This window comes from Scyliorhinus canicula, chromosome 4 (genome assembly GCF_902713615.1).
Source record: "Scyliorhinus canicula chromosome 4, sScyCan1.1, whole genome shotgun sequence".
In the NCBI taxonomy this organism is placed as follows: Eukaryota; Metazoa; Chordata; class Chondrichthyes; order Carcharhiniformes; family Scyliorhinidae; genus Scyliorhinus; species Scyliorhinus canicula.
This window is the reverse complement of record NC_052149.1, coordinates 30,005,634-30,030,074: the sequence shown is the minus strand read 5'-3', so window position 1 is coordinate 30,030,074 and position 24,441 is coordinate 30,005,634. Positions and strand designations below refer to the sequence as shown.

At 53.8% G+C, this 24,441-nt stretch overlaps 1 protein-coding gene across 1 annotated transcript in view; it reads right to left on the bottom strand.

The window, feature by feature from the left end:
* The window catches only part of mpl (MPL proto-oncogene, thrombopoietin receptor), a 72,946-nt gene that overhangs the window by 25,718 nt on the left and 22,787 nt on the right, over nt 1-24,441 (bottom strand). The window contains exons 6-7 of the mRNA XM_038793960.1: nt 23,699-23,807; nt 12,080-12,255 (exon numbers count right to left, since the gene is read on the bottom strand). Coding sequence (XP_038649888.1) covers nt 12,080-12,255; nt 23,699-23,807 — 285 coding nt within the window. The remainder of the gene's footprint in view (nt 1-12,079; nt 12,256-23,698; nt 23,808-24,441) is intronic.

Here is a 24,441-nt window from a genome sequence, read left to right as displayed (position 1 = left end):
CTGATGTAGCAATGTTACAGGAGACCCATTTGAAGGTAGTGGACCAGGTTCGCCTGAGAAGGGGGTGGGTGGGACAGGTGTTCCACTCTGGATTGGACGCAAAGAACCGGGGTGTGGCGATTCTGGTGGGAAAGAGGGTGTCGTTCGTGGCGGAGGAGGTGGTGGCAGATAAGGAGGGTAGGTATGTGATGGTGAAGGGTAAGCTGCAGGGGGAGAAAGTGGTGATGGTCAACGTATATGCCCCGAACTGGGATGACGCGGGTTTTATGAGGCGCCTATTGGGCCTCATTCCGGGACTGGAGGCAGGGGGCTTGATCATGGGGGGGGACTTTAACACAGTGCTGGACCCCGGGCTAGACAGATCGAGCTCAAGGACCAATAGGAGGCCGGCAGCGGCAGAAGTGCTGAGGGGGTACGTGGAGCAGATGGGAGGAGTAGACCCATGGAGGTTTGGTAGGCCGAGGGCGAGGGAGTATTCCTTTTTCTCCCACGTCCATAGAGTGTACTCCAGGATCGATTTCTTCGTGTTGAGCAGGGGGCTGATCCCGAGGGTACGGGAAGCTGAGTACTCGGCCATTGCGATCTCTGATCATGCACCACATTGGGTGGATGTGGAAATGGGGGAGGCGCGGGACCAGCGCCCGCTGTGGCGGCTGGATGTGGGGCTGTTAGCGGACGACGAGGTGTGTAAAAGGGTCCGGAAGTGCATTGAGAGCTATCTGGACTTGAATGACACGGGTGAGGTGCAGGTGGGGATGGTCTGGGAGGCCCTGAAGGCAGTGATCAGGGGAGAGCTGATCTCCATAAGGGCACACAGAGAAAGAAAGGAGAGGCAGGAGAGGGAGAGGCTGGTGGGGGAGCTATTGGAAGTGGATAGGAGATATGCGGAGGCACCAGAGGAGGGGCTGCTGGGAGAACGGCGCAGCCTGCAGGTCAAGTTCGACCTGCTGACCACCAGGAAGGCAGAGACGCAGTGGAGAAGGGCACAGGGCGCGGTCTATGAGTATGGGGAAAAGGCGAGCAGGATGCTGGCACACCAGCTTCGCAAACGAGATGCGGCTAGGGAGATTGGGGGAGTGAAGGAGAGGGGCGGGAAGGTAGTGCAGAAGGGGCAAGAAGTGAATGGGGTCTTCAGGGATTTTTACAAGGAGTTGTATCGGTCTGAGCCGCCGACGAGGAGAGGGGGAATGGAGGACTTCCTAAACAAATTGAGGTTCCCAAGGGTCCAGGAGGGACTGGTAGAAGGGCTGGGGGCGCCAATAGGGCTAGAGGAGCTAGTCAAGGGAATAGGTCAGATGCAAGCGGGGAAGGCGCCGGGGCCAGATGGGTTCCCGGTGGAATTCTACAAGAAAAATGTGGACTTGGTGGGACCGGTACTGGTACGAGCCTTTAATGAGGCTCGAGAGGGGGGGGTTCTGCCCCCGACAATGTCGCAGGCTCTGATCTCCCTGATATTGAAGCGGGATAAAGACCCAGTACAGTGCGGGTCCTATAGGCCTATCTTGCTTCTGAACGTGGATGCCAAGTTGCTGGCAAAGATCCTGGCAGCTAGAATAGAGGATTGTGTGCCAGGGGTAATCGATGAGGACCAGACGGGGTTCGTGAAGGGGCGGCAGCTCAACACGAACGTGCGGAGATTGCTGAATGTAATTATGATGCCGGCAGTGGAGGGGGAGGCTGAGATAGTGGTAGCGCTGGACGCGGAGAAGGCATTCGATAGGGTGGAGTGGGAGTACCTGTGGGAGACGTTGGAACGGTTTGGGTTTGGGGAAGGGTTTATTAAGTGGGTGAAGTTGCTCTACTCGGCCCCGACGGCGAGTGTAGTGACAAACGGGAGGAGGTCGGAGTATTTCGGGCTCCACCGAGGGACCAGGCAGGGATGTCCCCTATCCCCCCTACTTTTCGCACTGGCGATTGAACCGTTGGCGATGGCACTGAGGGGTTCAGGGGGGTGGAGAGGACTGACTAGGGGAGGGGAGGAACATCGAGTATCGCTGTATGCGGATGATCTACTGCTGTACGTGGCAGACCCAGAAGGGGGAATGCCGGAGATAATGGAACTATTAGCAGAGTTTGGGGACTTTTCGGGGTACAAACTAAATTTGGGCAAAAGCGAGGTTTTTGTGATACACCAGGGGAACCAGGGAGAGGGTATTGGGAGACTCCCCTTCAAGCGAGCAGGAAAGAGCTTTAGGTACTTAGGGGTGCAGGTGGCAAGGAACTGGGGGACCCTCCACAAGTTGAACTTTTCCAGGCTGGTGGAACAGATGGAGGAGGAATTTAAGAGGTGGGACATGGTACCGCTGTCGCTGGCGGGGAGGGTGCAGTCAATCAAAATGACGGTCCTCCCAAGGTTCCTGTTTTTATTTCAGTGCTTGCCCATCTTCCCCCCTAGGGCCTTCTTCAAAAAGGTGACGAGTAGCATCATGAGCTACGTGTGGGCGCACGGCACCCCAAGGGTGAGGAGGGTCTTTTTGGAGCGGAGTAGGGACAGTGGAGGGCTGGCACTACCCAATCTCTCGGGGTATACTGGGCGGCAAATGTGTCAATGGTGCGCAAGTGGATGATGGAAGGGGAGGGGGCAGCTTGGAAACGAACGGAGAGGGCGTCCTGTGGCAACACAAGCCTGGGGGCCCTAGTAACGGCACCATGGCCGCTCCCCCCCACGAGGTACACCACGAGCCCGGTGGTGGCGGCCACCCTCAAGATATGGGGGCAGTGGAGGCGACACAGGGGGGAAATGGGAGGTCTGTTGGCGGCGCCAATAAGAGGGAACCATAGATTCATCCCGGGGAACCTCGACGGGGGATTTCAGAGCTGGTACAGGGTGGGCATACGGCAGCTGAAGGACCTGTTTATAGAGGGGAGGTTTGCGAGCCTGGGAGGGCTGGAGGAGAAGTTTGAGCTCCCCCCGGGAAACATGTTCAGATATTTACAAGTGAAGGCATTTGCTAGGCGGCAGGTGGAGGGGTTCCCCCTGCTCCCCAGTAAGGGGGCGAGTGATAGGGTGCTCTCGGGGGTCTGGGTCGGAGGGGGGAAGATATCAGACATCTACAAGATAATGCAGGAGGCGGAAGAAGCATCAGGGGAGGAGCTGAAAGCCAAGTGGGAAGGGGAGCTGGGAGAGCAGATAGAAGACGGGACGTGGGCGGATGCACTGGAGAAGGTCAATTCTTCCTCCTCGTGTGCGAGGCTGAGCCTCATTCAATTTAAGGTGCTGCATAGAGCTCACATGACGGGGACAAGGATGAGCCGGTTCTTTGGGGGTGAGGACAGGTGTGTCAGATGTCTGGGAAGCCCAGCGAACCATGTGCATATGTTCTGGGCATGTCCGGTGCTGGAAGGGTTCTGGAAGGGGGTGGCAAGGACGGTGTCGAAGGTGGTGGGGTCCAGGGTCAAACCAGGATGGGGGCTTGCGATCTTTGGGGTCGGGGTAGAACCGGGGGTACAGGAGGCTAGGGAGGCCGGAATACTGGCCTTTGCGTCCCTAGTGGCTCGACGAAGGATATTAATTCAATGGAAGGACGCGAGGCCTCCAAGCGTTGAAACTTGGATTAACGATATGGCTAGCTATATTCAGCTGGAAAGGATCAAATTTGCCCTGAGAGGGTCGGTACAGGGATTCTCCAGGCGGTGGCAACCTTTCCTTGACTTTTTAGATCAGAGATAGACGTTCGGGGTCGTGGCAGCAGCAACCCGGGGGGGGGGGGGGGAGGGGAGGGAGGGGAGTGGGGGCAGCAATGGTCGTGGGGGGACATGCACGACTGTAACGCGGGCAAGTCTGCTCGCTGCTCATGTCTGAAACTGTAGGCTGCCTTGTTTGTTAAGTTGTTGCTTGGGGGGGGGGGGGGGGAGGACTGGTGCGCGCGAGAGGGCGGGCGAGGGAGGGATATTCGCCTAGAGGGATCGTGTTGTAAATAATTTAAAAACTAGTAGGGGTAAATGTTTGTATGGAAAAACTCTTTCAATAAAAATTATTTAAAAAAAATAAAATAAAGGGTACTCCCTGATGCCCCGGTGCGCACAAGGCAACATGCGTGCCATTGATAGCCACCTGGACCTGGGCCATTCTGGTGATGGTGGAACATCCTGCAACCCAGGCATCTTAGTGGGCCTGGTCCAGCTCAAAGGTGATAAAGTCTGCTGCCTGGGCATACAGAACATCCCGGATGCGCCTGTGGGTTGTAGAAATGCCACACATGACCCAGTTTGAGCTATGGAATGAACTGATGGCATAAAAGTTGAGGGCTGCGGTGACCTTCACGGCCACTGGGAGTGTGTATCCTCCTCCTTAATGGGGCACCAAGTTCACAAGGATGTGGCACAGATGCCGCACTGTCTCTCTCTCCTCAGATGAAGTCTTCCACGGCACATGCAGTCTGTCAGCTCATTGAATGACCAAGGACACTGTACACCTCGGGCCATCACTAGCCTCCCCTTCTGAGTCCTCCCTCAGCCTGATTGACGGCCGGGTCTTCAGGGTGTGTGGTGACCTCCTGCACATGGGGTGCTGCCTCCGGCCGGTGTTGTCGCTGCTGCCTTCTCTGGCGCCTGGCCGCCTTGGCTGCCACCAGTAACGTGAAGGCAGCCACTGCGGGATTGACACCAGCAAACATTTGGAGAAGGAAATGGAACAATAATCAGTTCGGGCTTCCTTCCCAGGACCCTCAAATCCCCCAAGCCTCCCCCACCATTACATTTCGCACCTTCTCTCAGAGAGCCATCCATCAAGCTGGCAAACCTTGCTCTGCACACACACACCAGCCACATTAGGAGCTCCTAGACCCCAGATCTCTGGCAGAAACATTAGGGAGACTGTGCTCAGGTAGCCTCCCCTGATCCACACATGTACTATTTGGTTGCGAGAGGTTCCCTAGTGCTGAAGCCCAGCTCTGTTTGATAGTTGGCAGCTGCCTCCATGGTATCAAAGTTTGCTTGACGTGCAATGCACTAATCATCCTCTGAGGCATGGCACGTGTACCCTGCAGTAGGCACTTGAGAGTTGAGGAGTGTGAAGTGAATAGCCTTCTGCTGTGAAGCTAGTGGCTTCTCACAGTCAAAGGGAGTAATATTGAATTTCGGGATAGAAGCCACAGCAGGGCTCAGTCATTGAGGTGTTTGGTAGGACAGAGAGGCTGCAGCTGTGGTTACCTGTGTTATGGGTCTCCACAATATTTAAAGATGGCTTGAAGGCCTCACAGATGCAAAGCCGCACACTCTGCTGGTCCAGGGGCAACCCCAATCTAGAATGCTTCAGCCCCCTGACCAAACATAACCCTCCCCCCCACCGAGTACTGGGGCAGCAGCTCCGGTGCCCTTGAGCTGCATGCCAGAAAATGGAAATGGCTACTCACCTCCTCACTTCCCCTCACAAACCATCATGTCAGCTTCACATTTAAAAAAAGGAATACTAAACAATGCCCGCGTAATGTCTCGCTGGGGCATTGAGTTATTCCCCGGGAGGCCGCTGCGTTCAACTACAATCTTGCTAAGAGATTGAAATGAATAAAAATTAGGGTTAATGATAATCTACCCATCTTTGGGCGAGATCGGGAACTCGCCATCGGGAGTGGACCGGGTGAATCTCGATTTTGGCCTTTCCCGCTATTTACTTGCTGAGCCCAGATCCACGCTGAATGCTACACGGTGGTTAAATCGTGTCCATAAAGACCAATTCTGAGCTCACAGCGACGACCAGGCTTATAGGGATAGGTCAAAGGACATCAGCCCAAGGCTGCACTTGTAATTTGTTTAATTTTGTTTGCTTAATTTTAGAAGTTTGATCTCTTGTAATGCTAAGAGGCAATTAGAATATAATCATTCAGCAAACAGAGTAACTCTGAAAATTTGCATTTTGGCAGATTTGAGGTTCATTCAGAACAGGTGGACACATATGGTGGGAATTTGAACAGTTCCCCTTTGTAATGGGCCTCTGGCCTGTTTAAGCTAGTGTTGCCTTTCTTGCAGCCTAACCTGAGGTAGAATTGGCAGGGCGATATTGTCAATACTGATCCCACTGTGTTGAATTATAAACACTAATAATCCACACTGTATTGTACAACATGTGTTGAGCCTGTACCTTGTATCAGATCATGTGTAGTTGCGCGGCTCTACCCATAGGGGGAGATGAGAAGCTTGTACTGGGCTCCACCCTTGGCTCCGCCCATGGCTCTGCCCATGGCTCCTCCCCCTAACCAGAAGTATAAAGGTTGCTGTTGTGAGCCTGCCTGCCAGTTCATCAAGAGTTCATCTCATCACAGGCAGGCTCTGTTGTTAGACGATTAAAACCACTGTTCGCTTCTAACCACGTGTCGCGTGAATTGATGGTCTCATCAATTTAATCATCTTAAGAAACAGTAAGGAATGACCATGGAATCAGCCCTCAAACCTGAACGACTGGAACTAGACCCACAGGATGCAGAGGCGAAAGAAATCTTTTCACACTAGCTCCGATGTTTTAAGGCCTACCTGGCTGAAGCAAGCACTACAGAAACTATGGGGCAGAAACTCAGTCTACTGCACGCAAGGGTGAGCCATCATATATCTACTCAACTTAATTGTACCGGCTCATATACAGAGGCCCTGGCCCTGCTCGACAGAATGTACGTGAGGCCCGTCAATGAGGTCTACACGTGAGGGCAGCACGGTGGCCTAGTGGTTAGCACAACCGCCTCACGGCGCTGAGGTCCCAGGTTCGATCCCGGCTCCGGGTCACTGTCCGTGTGGAGTTTGAACATTCTCCCCGTGTCTGCGTGGGTTTCGCCCCCACAACCCAAAAAAAAAATGTGCAGAGTAGGTGGATTGGTCATGCTAAATTGCCCCTTAATTGGAAAAAATAATTGGGTAATCTAAATTTATAAAAAAAAAAAATGAGGTCTACGCGCGCCACGTTTTTGCGACTCGCAGCCAGCACCCCACGAAATCGCTAGAAGAATTCCTAAGAGTCTTAAAAACCTTATTCCGGGACTGTAATTACCAAGCTGTAAATGCTGCAGAACATAGGGAACTCGCTGTCCGCGATGTATTTAGAACATAGAACATAGAACAGTACAGCACAGAACAGGCCCTTCGGCCCTCGATGTTGTGCCGAGCAATGATCACCCCACTCAAACCCACGTATCCACCCCATACCCGTAACCCAACAACCCACCCCCCCTTAACCTTACTTTTTAGGACACTACGGGCAATTTAGCATGGCCAATCCACATAACCCGCACATCTTTGGACTGTGGGAGGAAACCGGAGTACCCGGAGGAAACCCACGCACACACGGGGAGGACGTGCAGACTCCGCACAGACAGTGACCCAGCCGGGAATCGAACCTGGGACCCTGGAGCTGTGAAGCATTTATGCTAACCACCATGCTACCGTGCTGCCCCGTATTTGTTGCAGGCCTCAGATCCAAATACGTGCGCCAGCGGTTGCTTGAGAAGGGGCCCCAAAACTTAGAAGACACTGTAGAACTTGCCACTACTATGGAGGTCTCGTTCCGCAGCCTCACCTCATTCCCCGCGGACTCCGCGACCCCGTCATGGGCCCCCGACCAGCGACTACCCCAGGCCTGCGCCGCGCTGCCACCCAGCCACTATGCTACTCCGGCCTGCCACTTTTGTGGTCAGCCCCAGCACCCGCGGCAGCACTGCCCGGCCCGTAACGCGACCAGCAGCAGCCGCGGTCGCAAAGGACACTATGCCAGAGTATGTCTGGCGAAGAATTGGCAGGCCCGCAGGCCCCATAACGCTCTGGCCCTGTACTCCGACTCCGCCCCCACCCACCACGTGCGACCCATGGGGACCGTCATCTTGGCAAACCCCCACCATGCGGCCGGCCACGTGCGACTCATGGGGCCGCCACCTTGGACGCCATCTTCCTCGCTGCCCACCACATGCGATCCACGGGGGCGGCCATCTTGGGCTCCATCCTCGGCAACTCAGATCGAAGACTGCGACCTCAGCGGGCATTCATCACGGGGCCACTCCAGCACAGCTGATCGAGCCGCCGACTACCCACAACTCAGCGCGGTCACGTTGGAGCAGTCACGTCCGAAACACCTCCACAACTCCATGATGACCGTTGAAATCAACGGGTAGAGTACACCGTGTCTCTTCGATTCCGGGAGCACCGAGAGCTTCGTACACCCAGATCTGGTAAGACGCTCTTCGCTCCCTGTTTTTCCTGCATGGCAAACTATCTCCCTCGCTTTGGGCTCCCACTCTGTTCACCTCCAAGGGCGCACCGTTGTGACCCTAACGATCCAAGGCGCTAGCTACTCTAATTTTCAACTATACGTCCTGCCCGAACTCTGTGCCCCACTTTTACTGGGACTCGACTTCCAGTGAAACCTCAAAAGTCTCACCCTCAGCTTCGGTGGACCCCTACCCCCACTCACCATCTGCAGCCTAGCCACGCGGTGAATCTCCCCCCCTCCACTCTTTGCCAATCTCACTCCGGACAGCAAACCCATAGCCACTCGCAGCAGGCGGTACAGCCTGCAGGACAGGGTGTTTATCAGAACTGAGGTCCGGAGGCTCCTACGTGAGGGGATCATAGAGGCCAGTAACAACCCCTGGAGAGCTCAGGTGGTGGTCGTCAAGACCGGGGAAAAATCCGCATGGTCGTGGACTATAGTCAGACCATTAATCGGTTTACGCTCCTCGATGCGTACTCCCTCCCCAGGATTGCAGACATGGTGAATCAGATCGCCCAGTATCGTATTTTCTCCACGGTGGATCTGAAGTCTGCATACCACCAGCTCCCAATCCGCCTGGAGGACCGCCACTACACGGCATTCGAGGCCGATGGCCGCCTCTTCCATTTCCTCCGGGTTCCCATTGGCGTCACGAACGGGATCTCGGTGTTCCAACGAGCAATGGACCGAATGGTGGACCAGTACGGGCTGTGGGCCACGTTTCCGTACTTGGATAACGTCACCATCTGCGGCTATGACCAGCAGGACCACGATTCCAACCTCTATCGATTTCTCCAGACGGCTCAGAAACTCAACCTCACTTACAACATGGAGAAATGCATTTTCCGCACGACCAGGCTAGTCATCCTCGGCTATGTCGTGGAAAACGGAGTCCTGGGCCCCGACCCGGACCGTATGCCCCCACTCTTAGAACTCCCTCTCCCTCATTGTCCCAGGGCCCTTGAACGGTGCCTGGGATTCTTTTCATACTATACCCAGTGGGTCCCTCAATATGCAGACAAAGCCCGCCCACTATTTAAGGCCACACTTTCCCCCTGTCGGCTGAGGCTCGCCAGGCCTTCAACTGCATCAAGGAGGACATTGCCAAAGCGGCCATGCGGGCGGTGGATGCATCCGTCCCTTTTCAGGTTGAGAGCGATGCCTCAGAGGTCGCTCTTGCAGCCACATTGAATCAGGCAGGGAAACCAGTCGCATTTTTCTCCCGAACCCTCTCCGCTTCAGAACTTCGGCACTCCTCGGTCGAAAAGGAAGCACAAGCCATTGTGGAGGCTGTACGTCACTGGAGGCACTACCTCGCAGGTAGAAGGTTCACCCTCATCACCGACCAAAGATCGGTTGCCTTCATGTTTGACACCTCGCAAAGGGGCAAAATTAAAAATGATAAAATCCTGATGTGGAGGATCGAACTCTCCACCTACAAATACGATCTCATGCATTGACCGGGGAAGCTCAACGAGCCCCCAGATGCCCTGTCCCGTGGCACGTGCGCCAGCATGCAGAGCGACCGCCTGAAAACTATCCACAATGACCTCTGGTCACCCGGCTCGCCCACTACGTCAAAGCCCGAAATCTACCTTTCTCCACTGAGGAGGTAAAGCCATCACCAGGGATTGCCCAATCTGTGCGGAGTACAAACCGCACTTCTATAGAGTAGACAGGGCCCACATGGTCAAGGCTTCTCGGCCCTTTGAACACCTCGCTATCGATTTCAAAGGGCCACTCCCCTCGACTAATAGGAATGTGTACTTCCTGAATGTCATCGATGAGTTCTCTCGCTTCCGTTTTGCTATCCCATGCCCCGATATGACTTCCCACACAGTCATTAGGGCCCTGCATAGTATCTTCACCCTGTTCGGTTTCCCCAGCTACGTACACAGCGACCGGGGTTCGTCCTTCATGAGCGACGAGCTGCGTCAGTACCTGCTCGACAAGGGCATCGCCTCGAGCAGGACTACCAACTATAACCCCAGGGGGAACGGGCAGGTGGAGAGGGAGAATGTGACAGTCTGGACGACCGTCCTACTGACCCTCCGGTCCAGGAATCTCCCGGTTTCCCATTGGCAGGAAGTCCTCCCCAACGCGCTCCACACTATTAGGTCCCTCCTATGTACCGCCACCAACCAGACCCCTCATGTGCGGCTCTTTGTTTTTTCCAGGGGCATTACCACGGGGGCCTCGCTCCCAGTATGGTTGAAGACACCGGGCCCGGTACTCCTCTGGAAGCACGTCAGGGTACACAAATCTGACCCACTCGTAGAAAGAGTGCTCCTACTCCACTCAAACCCCCAATACGCCTTCATAGAGTACCCTGACGGCCGTCAGGACACTGTATCCCTCCGGGACCTAGCGCCGGTAGGATCGAATCCCACCACTACCACCGCCGAGGTACCCCTCACACAACACCCCACCCAACTCGTCGCGTCCCACGCCCCCGCACCTACCGGGTCGCTACACATGTCCCACGCCCACAAGCTTCCAGCCCCCCAGTCTCCAGTCGAACCAGATGGGTACGGAGCTCGGACAGAATCACCCCCGGAGTCCGCCATTGTACCCCAACCAACCGTGATCGTCCAGCCACCAGAAGAGGCTGCAACCCCGGTGCTCCGCCGATCACAACGGACAACTCGACCACCGGACAGACTCAATTTGTAAGCCATCACCCCCGCCGGACTTGATTTTTTTCACAGGGGGTGAATGTGGTGAATTATAAACACTAATAATCCACACTGTATTGTACAACATGTGTTGAGCCTGTACCTTGTATCAGATCATGTGTAGTTCCGCGGCTCTACCCATAGGGGGAGATGAGGAGCTTGTACTTGGCTCCGCCCATGGCTCGTCCCCCTAACCAGAAGTATAAAGGTTGCTGTTGTGAGCCTGCCTGCCAGTTCATCTAGAGTTCATCTCGTCACAGGCAGGCTCTGTTGTAAGACGATTAAAACCACTGTTCGCTTCTAACTACGTGTTGCGTGAATTGATGGTCTCATCACCCACCTTGGGAGAACCTGACACAATGTATGCCTGCAGGTGTACAGAACCTGTCGGCACTAGAAGTGTGGCCCAGAGAAAGTGTCAGGCTGGTTTTACAGCTTGGAATATGAATGAAAGTCTGAGTTAGCCACTGAGGAATTGGCCATCTGAGAAAGGGACATCAAACCCGTCAGCCAGACCTTCTGCCTGTGCCCCCAAACTTTATATATCTCTGAACACTTCTCCCACTTATAATTTGAGAGCTCAGTAACAAATCACAGATTGCTTAACCCATAGAAATCGCATGTGGTTGAGTGGGTGGCACCCCTGCATCTGAATCAGAAAGTTGTGGGTTAGCATCTCACTCCAGATACATAAATGCAAAAGAATTCTGGATTGACAGGTCAGTGCAGTTCTGAGGGCATTCCGATTGTTGGAGCTGCTATCTTTCAGATGACATATTAGACAACAGTCCCATCTACATTCTCAGGTGCATGTAAAAGATCATATAGCACTATTTGAAAAACACTGTGTCCTCTCTAGTACCCTGGCTAACATTCACCCCACAATAAGTTCTAATTTATTTCACTGCTGCTATAGGAGCTTGCCGTGAGCAGATTGGCACCGGCATTTTCTAGAACAATGGCCACAATTCAAAAGAACATCGTTGCCTGTAAATGCCCTGCATTTGTGAGGGCGTACACATTAAGTTCTTTGTTTTATAGATTGGGAAGCGGGACAGAAGCGCACGCCTACTCCCTTGAATTGGTATTTACGTGTGCCAGAAGGGAGAGATGGTTACCACGACAGAGACATCACAAGATTATAGTAATTATGTGCACGGTAGACAGGTGTGGTCTGTGTAATGCGGTGTTACAGTACCCATGGTTACTAACTTACCAACATTTTCAGTTCTGAAAGGCTTTTTGTAAAACGTCTGTGTGTGATGTGGATAGGACGCGTTAATTATAATGACTGTCGTGTTCACTTCTGAAGTTGCAATCGTGCAGTGGTAGGCGAGGGCCGCACCTATGGTGGCGTTTCTTTGATTGATGCATTTTTTCCACTCCACCTTTCTGACGGAAAGATGAGTGACTTGTTAAATTTTTTTTTAAAAATAATTTTTATTGAGAAATTCTGATTTTATACAACATTGACGCACCTTAGTAAAATACCGAAAATAACAATAATATCAACAATCATATACATTCGCCCCATCCCCATGAACAACCCAGCATTTTAACAACAACGCAAATTAACACACTATAAAGTTACAGAATAAACACTACAATAATGCGCGCCCCCCCCCCGGGTTGCTGCTGCTATTGACCCAGTTACCTATCTCTGAGCCAGGAAGTCCAGAAAAGGCTGCCATCGTTTATAGAACCCTTGTATTGATCCTCTCAGGGCAAATTTGACCTTTTCCAATTTTATAAATCCCGCCATGTCACTGATCCAGGTCTCCACACTTGGGGGCCTTGCATCCTTCCATTGTAACAGAATCCTTCGACGGGCTACTAGGGACGCAAAGGCCAGGACACCGGCCTCTTTCGCCTCCTGCACTCCCGGCTCTACCGCAACTCCAAAAATCGCGAGTCCCCACCCTGGTTTGACCCTGGACCCAACCACCCTCGACACCGTCCCCGCCACCCCCTTCCAGAATTCTTCCAGTGCTGGGCATGCCCAGAACATATGGGCGTGGTTCACAGGACTCCCCGAACATCTGGTGCACCTGTCCGCACCCCCGAAGAACCTACTCATCCTAGTCCCGGACATGTGGGCCCGGTGCAGCACCTTAAATTGGATGAGACTAAGCCTCGCACATGAGGAGGAAGAATTGACTCTCTCCAAGGCATCCGCCCAAGTCCCGTCCTCTATCTGCTCCCCGAGTTCCTCCTCTCATTTAGCCTTCAGCTCCTCCACTGACGACTCCTCCACCTCCTGCATTACCTTATAGATGTCAGACACCTTCCCCTCTCCTACCCACACCCCCGAAAGCACTCTGTCCATCGTCCCCTGCGAGGGCAGCAAAGGGAATCCCTCTACCTGTCGCCTAGCAAACGCCTTTACCTGCAGGTATCTGAACATGTTCCCCTGGGGAAGGCCAAATTTATCTTCCAGTTCCCCCAGGCCCGCAAACCTCCCGCCAATAAACAGGTCCCTCAATTTGCTGATGCCCGCCCTTTGCCACCCCCTGAATCCCCCATCCGTGTTCCCCGGGATGAACCGATGATTGCCACCCAGTGGAGCCTCCATCGAGCCCCCTGTTTCCCCCCGATGCCGTCTCCATTGTTCCCAGATTCTTAGGGTCGCCGCCACCACCGGGCTCGTGGTAAACCTCTTAGGGGAGAGCGGCAACGGTGCCGTTACCATGGCACCCAGGCTCGTACCTCTACATGACGCCATCTCCATTCTTTTCCACGCCGCCCCTCCCCCCTCCATCACCCATTTACGCACCATTGACACATTGGCTGCCCAATAGTACCCCAGAAGGTTGGGCAGTGCCAGCCCACCTCCATCCCTTCCTCGCTCCAGGAACACCCTCCTCACTCTCGGAGTCCCATGTGCCCACACAAAACTCAGAATACTGCTAGTCACTCTCCTAAAGAAGGCCCTGGGGATAAATATGGGCAGGCACTGAAAAAGGAATAAGAACCTCGGAAGCACTGACATTTTGACGGACTGCACCCTCCCCGCCAACGACAATGGCAGCATGTCCCACCTCCTGAACTCCTCCTCCATCTGATCTACCAGCCTGGTAAAGTTATGCTTGTGGAGAGTCCCCCAGTCCCTGGCCACTTGCACCCCCAGGTACCTAAAGCTCTCCCCTGCCCGCCTAAGCGGGAGCCTACCAATTCCTTCCTCCTGGTCTCCAGGGTGCACCACAAACACCTCGCTCTTGCCTAAGTTTAATTTATAACCTGAGAAGGTCCCAAACTCGGCTAGTAACTCCATCACTCCCGGCATCCCTCCCACCGGGTCCGCCACATACAGTAACAGGTCGTCGGCATACAACAACACCCTATGTTCCTCTCCACCTCGCACCAAGCCTCTCCACCTCTCTGAATCTCTCAATGCCATCGCCAGCGGCTCGATTGCCAGTGCAAACAACAAGGGGGACAGGGGGAAACCCTGCCTGGTCCCTCGGTAAAGCCGGAAGTACTCCGACCTCCTCCTATTCGTGGCCACGCACGCCATCGGGGCCTCATATAGCAGCCTCACCCATCTAATAAACCCTTCACCAAATCCAAACCTCCCCAACACCTCCCATAGGTACCCCCCACTCCACTCTATCGAAGGCCTTCTCCGCATCCAGTGCCACCACTATCTCTGCCTCCCCCTCAATCGCCGGCATCATAATGACATTCAGCAATCTCGCACATTCGTGTTCAGCTGCCTTCCCTTCACAAAACCTGTCTGGTCCTCGTGCACAACCCCTGGCACACAGTCCTCTATCCTGGTGGCCAGGATTTTTGCCAGCACCTTAGCGTCCACGTTGAGGAGAGATATGGGCCTGTATGAACCACACTGCTGGGGGTCCTTGTCCTTCTTTAAAATAAACGAGATCAGCGCCCGTGACATCGTCGGGGGCAAAGTCCCCCCCTCCCACGCTCATTGAGTGTTCGCACCAGCAAGGGGCCCACTAGATCCACAAACTTTTTATAAATTCCACCGGGAACCCATCCGGCCCCGGTGCCTTCCCTGACTGCATCTGCCCGATCCCCTTAACTAGCTCCTCAGCTCAATCGGCGCACCCAACCCCTCCACCTTCTCCTCCTGCACCTTCGGGAAAGAAAGCCCGTCCAGAAACCTCTCCATTCCCCTCCTCTCCCCCGTTGGCTCCGACCGGTACAGTTCCCCGTAAAAATCCTTGAAGACCTCATTCACCTCTACCCCCTTCCGCACCACATTCCCACTCTTATCTCTCACTCCAGCAATCTCCTTAGCCGCATCCCGCTTACGCAGCTGATGAGCCAGCATCCTACTCGCCTTTTCACCATGTTCGTACACTGCCCCTTGTGCCTTCCTCCACTGTGCCTCCGCCTTTCTAGTGGTCAGCAAATCAAATTTAGCCTGTAGGCTGCGCCTCTCCCCCAACAGTCCCTCCTCTGGTGCCTCTGCATACCTCCTGTCCACCTCCAGCATCTTTCCCACCAGTCTATCCCTCTCACTCCTCTCGCTCCTCTCCCTGTGTGCCCGGATGGATATCAGCTCCCCACGAATTACTGCCTTCAGGGCTTCCCAGTCCATCCCCACCTGAACCTCCCCCGTATCATTCACCTCAAGGTACCCCTCAATACTTGCCCGGACCCTCCTACACACCTCCTCCTCCGCCAACAACCCCACATCCAACCGCCACAACGGACGTTGGTCTCGCACCTCTCCCATCTCCAACTCTATCCAATGCGGAGCGTGGTCGGAGATTGCAATGGCCGAATACTCGGCCTCCTCCACTCTCGGAATCAGTCCCCTACTCACCACGAAGAAATCTATCCGAAAGTAGACCCTATGTACGTGGGAGAAGAAAGAGTACTCGCGTGCCCTCGGCCTCACAAACCTCCATGGATCCACTCCACCCATCTGACCCATAAACCCTCTCAGTACCTTGGCCGCCGCCGGCCTCCTACCCGTCCTAGAGCTGGACCGATCCAGTGAAGGATCCAACACCGTATTAAAGTCCCCCCCTATGATCAGACCTCCCGCCTCCAGATCCGGGATCCGTCCCAACATGCGCCTCATAAAGCCCGCATCGTCCCAATTTGGGGCATACACACTAGCCAGTACCACCTTCTCTCCTTGTAGCCTGCCCCTAACCATCACATACCTACCCCCCTTATCCGCCACCACCTCCGATGCCTCAAACGACACATTTTTCCCCACCAGAATCGCCACTCCCCGGTTCCTCACATCCAACCCCGAGTGGAAAACCTGCCCCACCCATCCCTTCCTCAGGCGGACCTGGTCCGCCACCCTCAGGTGGGTCTCCTGAAGCATTGCCACATCCGCCTTTAGCCCCTTCAGTTGAGCCAGTACCCTCGATCGCTTTACCGGCCCATTCAACCCTCTCACATTCCAGGTGACCAACCGGATCAGAGGGCGTCCCGCCCCCCTCCCCCGTCGACTAGCCATAGCCCGTCGACTGCCCGCCCCAGGCCAGCACCCCCTGCTCGACCCCGTCCCCATAGCGACAACCCCTCACCTCTGTCCCCCCAGCCCCCACCAGCTCCTTCTTGACCCTACCAGCAGCAACCCTACCCCTCCCTTCCCCCCCAGGCTAGGAACCCTCCCAGCCGCGAACCGTCCTCCATTGTACTTCCGTGGGTCAGCTAACTTCTGCTGACCCCGGAAACTCCCGCCAATAGCCCGACCCCTCCCGAAGTGGGGTCATCCCCCAATCTATCCCTCCTCCTGGCATCGCTCCAGCGCGGGGAAGAACCAGTTAAGGCCCCGCCTCCCCCGTCACCATCTCCACCCCCCAGCCCCGCAGCACGGGAAACCAGAGGAAAGCCCGCGCTTTCGCACTGCCCCACCACACCCTTCTGACGCAGCTCCCAAATATCAGCCCCACTCCATACCCCCACTCCGGCATAGAATACAACATACCCCCCGACCCTCCCCTCAAGATACACAGCCCAAACAATGTCCCACAGCACAAAAACAAAAACATAGCAGAACAACCCCTCCGTAAATAACCATATCAAAATTGCAAAAGTACTAAACAAGAAGAAAACAACAGAAGAAAAAGAGAACACAGCAACAGCAGAATCCAGCACTAATATCTTACAGCCGACCTCGCAACCCCCAACCCCTAGTTCAAGTCCAGTTTCTCCGTCCGCACGAAGGCCCACGCCTCCTCCGGGGAATCGAAATAATGGTGCCGATCCAAATAGGTTACCCACAGGCGCGCGGGCGGCAACATTCCGAACTTTATCTTTTTTCTATAAAGCACCTCTTTCGTCCGATTAAATCCGGACCGCCGCTTAGCCACCTCCGCACTCCAGTCCTGGTAGACCCGCACTACCCCATTCTCCCAATTTCTGCTCTTCACCTTCTTGGCCCAGCGCAGCACGCACTCCCAATCACTGAACCGGTGGAACCTCACCAGCACCGCACGCGGGGGTTCATCTTCCTTGGGCCTCCTGGCCAGCACCCTGTGCGCTCCCTCCAGCTCCAAGGGCAGATGGAGAGATCCGGCCCCCACTAGCGAATTCAGCATTACAGCCACATAGGCTGTCAGGTCCGATCCCTCCAGCCCCTCTGCAAGGCCCAAGATCTGCAGGTTTTTCCGCCTCATGCGGTGATCCAGCTCCTCAAAGCGTTCCGTGACTTGTTAAATTAACTGCAGCAAAGTACGAATCAGAAAACCATTGGATGCCTGCTCATAAACCTTTGACAAAATTAGTGATTAGACACTTGTCCTGCTCTAACTTCTTCTCTCATTGCTCCTGCGGTATAAGCTGCCAGAGTGTAGCAATAGAAAGTGTTTCAAGCTGCATACAATGTCAAATAGCCAATCGAACAAGGTTCGGCCTATTAACTAGGTGGAAAGCCACGGAGAGAGTAGCCCATTTCCAGAATGGACTATTTTAAACTCCTCTAATCTACTCATAGTGCTTTGATATCTACTCCCCAGATTGGAAATCAATGTGAGCTGAAGCCCTGAGTGAGTTTCAAGGATGTATTTTTCCAGTTCGTCACTTAAATCTGCTGCTGACCACAAGGAGGTGCTGTGGATTCATCCTCTGAAAAAGCGGTGTTGGTATTATTAACTACAGAGAGCCCGTTGCCATTTTGCAATGGCCACATGGACATTTGCTCCATTTAGCTTGTCATTGACCACAAGGTGTCGCTTCACAAGTCTGATTCACAGCTCAAATAGAACATATTTTTTTTTCAGGTGATCCAGTTGTGAAAATGAGGCTCCCTTTTCAAATCCACAAGGAATCCGCTTGGAGAATTTCCTTGCCTTTCCGCAAGAGGTGCACAGACTGTAAGGGGAACTAATTACGTTGAAGTGCATTTTAAATCTGGAGCATCTTCAGAGAGCATGATAGGGAGGCAAAGAGAGATGGACTTCGTGTTGGAAATCAGACCAATTTCCTGTAACAGACGGTTGGAATGTTTAATTTTGGTAACCCTTTAAATTTGAAGATATTCCTGCTTCTAAACACTTTCCCCATGTTACTTACTGGAAGACGGTGTTTGGTTTCCAAGCCCGCCTCTCTTAAAGTGGATGCAAAAGGTTCAAGTGAGTTTATCAGATCAGTTTTGGCATCCACTTTCGGATAGACCAACCGGGAAATCACAAGAATACCTAATCACTTCATAGATGCTGTTCCCATGTTCTCAAGAAGTGTCACTTGTTTTTCCTCAGGAGCATTTGTTTATTTACTTTTTTTATCTAATGGAGCCTCAATCCTGTTCTTGAACAAATGCTCATTCACCTCTTTTATTGTATCAATAAATGCACCTACTTTTTGTTATACAAGTGATGGTTGATTCCTGGATTGCTACTATCCAAGAATGGTATATATGTTTTTTTTTTAATATAATTTTTATTGGAATTTTTTACAGAAAATATAAAACATGACAAACAATGAAATGCAACAAAATAACCCATAATAACTGTGACACCCCCAGACCGTATCGGCGCATGTATCACATCCCCCCACCCCCCAACCCCAATGAACAACAAAAGAACTTAAAAATATATTAAAATTAAATAAACAAACATAGTCATTGTCGCCCCCCCCCCTTTTCCCTCCCCTTTTCCCTCCCCCCCCCCCCCGGGTTGCTGCTGCTACTGTCCCTGTACCCTACCGTTGAGCCAGAAAGTCGAGAAAAGGCTGCCACCGCCTAAAGAACCCTTGTACCGACCCTCTCAGGGCGAATTTGACCTTCTCTAGCTTAATGAAACCAGCCATGTCATTGATCCAGGTCTCCACGCTTGGGGGCCTCGCATCCTTCCATTGTAGCAAGATCCTTCGCCGGGCTACTAGGGACGCAAAGGCCAGCACACCGGTCTCTTTCGCCTCCTGCACTCCCGGCTCCACCCCAACCCCAAACATCGCGAGTCCCCATCCTGGCTTGACCCTGGATCCCACCACCCTCGACACCGTCCTCGCCACCCCCTTCCAGAACTCCTCCAGTGCCGGGCATGCCCAGAACATATGGGCATGGTTCGCTGGACTCCCCGAGCACCTGACACACCTGTCCTCACCCCCAAAGAACCTACTCATCCTCGTCCCAGTCATGTGGGCCCTATGCAGCATCTTGAATTGGATGAGGCTAAGCCGCGCACACGAGGAGGAAGAATTAACCCTCTCCAGAGCATCAGCCCATGTCCCGTCTTCGATCTGTTCCCCCAGTTCCCCCTCCCACTTAGCTTTCAGCTCCTCTACTGACGCCTCCTCCGCCTCCTGCATAACCTTGTAGATATCGGATATCTTCCCCTCCCCGACCCAGACCCCTGAAAGCACCCTGTCGCTCACCCCCCTCGCAGGAAGCGAAGGGAATCCCTCCACCTGCCGCCTAGCAAATGCCTTTACCTGCAGATACCTGAACATATTCCCTGGGGGGAGCCCAAATTTCTCCTCCAACTCCCCCAGGCTCGCAAACCTCCCATCAATAAACAGGTCCCTCAGCTGTCTGATGCCCGCTCTGTGCCAACCCTGAAATCCCCCATCAATGTTCCCCGGGACGAACCTATGGTTCCCCCTTAATGGAGCCTCCATTGAGCCCCCCACTTCTCCCCTATGTCGCCTCCACTGACCCCAAATCTTAAGGGTAGCCGCCACCACCGGACTCGTGGTATACCTCGTAGGAGGGAGCGGCCACGGCGCCGTTACCAGGGCCCCCAGGCTTGTATCTCCACAGGACGCCCTCTCCATCCGTTTCCATGCTGCCCCCTCCCCCTCCATTACCCACTTGCGCACCATCGACACATTGGCCGCCCAATAATACCCCGAGAGATTGGGTAACGCCAGCCCCCCACCATCTCTACCCCGCTCCAAGAAGGCCCTCTTCACCCTCGGGGTCCCATGCGCCCAAACAAAGCTCATGATGCTGCTAGTCACCCTTCTAAAAAAGGCCCTAGGGATAAAGATGGGCAAACACTGAAAAAGGAACAAGAACCTCGGGAGAACCGTCATTTTGACGGACTGCACTCTACCCGCCAACGATAGCGGCACCATGTCCCACCTTTTAAATTCCTCCTCCATCTGCTCCACCAGCCTGGTAAAATTAAGCTTATGGAGAGTCCCCCAACTCCTGGCCACCTGCACCCCCAGGTATCTGAAACTCTTCACTGCCCTCTTAAATGGGAGTCTCCTGATTCCCTCCTCCTGATCACCCGGGTGTACTACAAATACCTCACTCTTGCCTAAATTTAACTTATAGCCCGAGAAGCCCCCAAATTCCGCTAACAGCTCCATCACCCCCGGCATTCCACCCTCTGGATCCGCCACATACAACAGCAGGTCGTCCGCATACAGCGATACACGATGTTCCTCCCCACCCCGAACCAGACCCCTCCATCTCCCTGACTCCCTCAACGCCATAGCCAAAGGTTCAATCGTCAGTGCAAAGAGCAAGGGGGACAGGGGGCACCCCTGCCTGGTCCCACGGTAGAGCCTAAAGTACTCCGATCTCCTTCCATTGGTAACTACACTTGCCATCGGAGCCGCGTAGAGCAGCCTCACCCATTTGATGAATCCCTCCCCGAATCCGAACCGCTCCAGCACCTCCCACAGGTACCCCCACTCAACTCTATCAAATGCTTTCTCCGCATCCAGCGCCACCACTATCTCAGCCTCCCCCTCCACTGCCGGCATCATAATAACATTTAGTAGTCTCCGCACATTCGTGTTGAGCTGCCGTCCCTTGACAAATCCTGTCTGATCCTCATGTATCACCCCTGGCACACAGTCCTCTATCCTGGTGGCCAGGATCTTCGCCAGCAACTTAGCGTCAACATTGAGGAGCGAGATAGGCCTGTATGATCCACACTGCAAGGGGTCCTTATCCCGCTTCAGGATCAGAAAGATCAGTGCCCGCGACATCGTCGGGGGCAAAGCCCCCCCCTCCCATGCCTCATTGAAGGCTCGCACCAACAGGGGGCCCACCAGATCCGCATACTTTTTATAAAATTCCACCGGGAACCCGTCCGGCCCCGGCGCCTTACCTGACTGCATTTGCCCGATCCCCCTGACTAGCTCCTCCAACTCTATCGGTGCCCCCAGCCCCTCTACCAGCTCCTCTTGAACCCTTGGGAAACATAGCCTGTTCATGAAGCTCTCCATCCCCCCTCTCCCCATCGGAGGTTCTGACCGGTACAGTTCCTAGAATGGTATATATGTTGAGATACATTTGAGACGCATCACGCTGGCCAAAATGCCTTCAATTGTTTCCACTTTTGCTTTCAACTCAAACAGCTTGTATAGTCATTCATATTCAACACAAGTTCCTCTTCCACTCATTTGCATAAGGCTGAACCAACATCCCACCTTCTCTAATACTAAAACAGCACTATGGATGCTCAATCTGAAATAAAAATAGAAAAAGCTGCAAATACACAGCAGGTCAGGCAGTATCCGGGGAGAGAGAGACAGAGTTCACCTTTCAGGCCAATGATCTTTCAACGGAATGAAACACCAGGCTAGATTCTCCACCATGCGGTGCCAACTCCTCAGATCACAGCCCCTAAGAGAAATTAGTGGATGGCTTGCAGCTAAAGATGCTGAGGGGTTTAAATACAGGTTAATGCTTTTCTCTTTCCAGGATTGGACACATGGGGCTGGACTCTCCGACCACCCGCCGGGTCGGAGAATCGCCGGGGGCCGGCGTGAATCCCGCCCTCGCCGTCTCCCAAAGTTTCCAGCACTGGAGATTCGGCGGGGGCGGGAATCGCGCCGCGCCGGTTGGCAGGCCCCCCCCCAGCAATTCTCCGGCCTGCGATGGTCCGAAGTCGCGCTGCTGTAATGCCTGTCCCGCTGGCATGAATCAAACCACCACCCTTACCGGTGGGACTGGCGGCGCGAGCGGGCTCCGGGGTCCTGGGGGGGGGCAGGGGGGCGCGGGGCAATCTGGCCCCATGGGATGCCCCCAAGGTGGCCTGGCCCGCGATCGGGGCCCACCGATCCGCAGGCGCGCCTGTGCCATGGGGGCACTCTTTTCCTTCCACGTCGGCCATAGACTACTCGATGGCCGACGTGGAAGTGACCCCCTCCCCTGCGCATGCATGGGGAAGACGTCAGCAGCCGCTGACGCTCCTGCTCATGTGCGGACCTCCACCGGCCGGCGAATTCCCTTCGGCCCCGGCTGGCTTGACGCCAAAGGCCTTCCATGCTAGCCGGCGGGACGGGAACCACTCCGGCGTGGGCCTAGCCCCTCAAGGTGAGGGCTTATCCCCTATAGGTGCAGAGGATTCCGCACCTTTGGGGCGGCCCGACGCCGGAGTGGTTCACGCTGCTCCATCCCGCCGTGACCCCCCTCCCCGCCATGTAGGGGAGAATCCAGCCCATGGTGTTTCCTCTGTCTGAACCAGCAGGTGTATGCTCAGGTCAGTGTTACAACAGTACTTTTTTCACGGCCCCTGCCTGGACTGCTCTCTTGCTTCCAGTCAGGGGTCTCTTTTCTGGGGGGGATATTGGGGGGTGGGGGTCCCTTTAGTTAAGAGGTCTCAGGGGGTCTCTAGGAGGTGGGCGGGTTGGGTCACGGGGGAAGGGAGAGAGACCCAGAAAATCTGGAAGTGTGAGGCTGCTTTGTGATGCGGGAGGAGGAGGGGGGTGGGGGCTGCTCCACGATGCGGGGGTGGGGGTTGGGGGGATGTTTTGTGATGCTGGGGTGGGGGTGGGTGGGCGGCCGCGGAACCTCACTAACGGATCGCCCACTCAAAATGGCAGCCCAAAAGCAGAATACCCTCGGGAATCCCTCATATTCGTCACTACGCATACATTCTCATGGCGAGAGGGACTGAACTGGGGCAAGATTGTGTGTTTCTCAGGCGCGTGCCGTTTGCTACCGGAGGGATTCTATCCTCTCGCCGCTTGTTAATGGGATTTTCCATTCAAACCACCCCACTCCGCCATGACACCTGCTGGCGGGGTGCACTGCCCGCGGGAGAAGGGAATCCCAATGACTGCTTGGAGTGCAAATCAATTCCAATTCAACTCTGGCAGGAGAACACTAACTCCCGAATGGAGAATCCTGGGCACCATTTGTCTCCACAGATACTGCCTCACTTTTTGTTTTTATCCCAATTCCTCTGCCTTCTGAACCCTAAATGCCCTATTCTCCCAATTCCGTCCCTCGTTAGAATTGGGAGATCAGTATGGATCATGAGGAACTCAGATGGTGCCCTAAGCTAGGTCATAGATTTTGGTAAAGTGGGTTCTGAAAGTCTTTCCCTGCCCACCACTATCCTATAGTGATGTACCCCAACCCTACCCCATCCCACTCCAGTAACATAGGAGTTGCCTTCATGGATTCTGAATATCAATATTTATACAGCAGAATTACCTCGTCTGGTAGTACAAACTGTAGAGAGCAGCAGACTCTGTTTTATTCACTTTCCATTGGCACGTTATGGTTTGTAGGTCAGGGGTTGAACAGCGTAGATTTACTTCATCTGAAAACAAAAGAGAGGCTTTCAATCAATGAATAGACAAAAGAGAGGACGCAACAGGAATATGAGATTTGTCTGTTAGCTTTGAAAAAAAATTACATTTTACCCGAAAGGAAATATCATGCATGTTAGAAAGATGTGCATTTTGTAATTATTTATCAGGTGTTACAGGGTCTGTATTCCTTGTTTGAAAATACTGTAATTCTTATGGGACTGGTTTAGCTCAGTTGGCTGGACAGTTGGTTTGTGATGCAGAGCAAGGCCAACAGCATGGGTTCAATTCCTGTATTGGCTGAGATTATTCATGAAGACCCCACCTTCTCAACTTTGCCCTTTGCCTGAGGTGTAGTGACCCTCAGGTTCAATCACCACCAGTCAGCTCTCTCCCTCAAAGGGGTGACTGACCTAATTTTTGTAATATCTGTAAAGAGCTAGGAACTAATTGTTATGGGGAAGTGTTCCAGCAGGCCACATTTCGCATTTGCACTAGAGGCAGCATGGCAAAATTTAACATAATGTGTTTCTGATCTTTCCAAGTTTGAATTGCTGTTATTAACAACATCTGGAAACCAAATGATAACAAGGAAACATTGAAGTAGTCTTTCCGAGTAAGTCTACGCTTCTTTTTTATACCCCT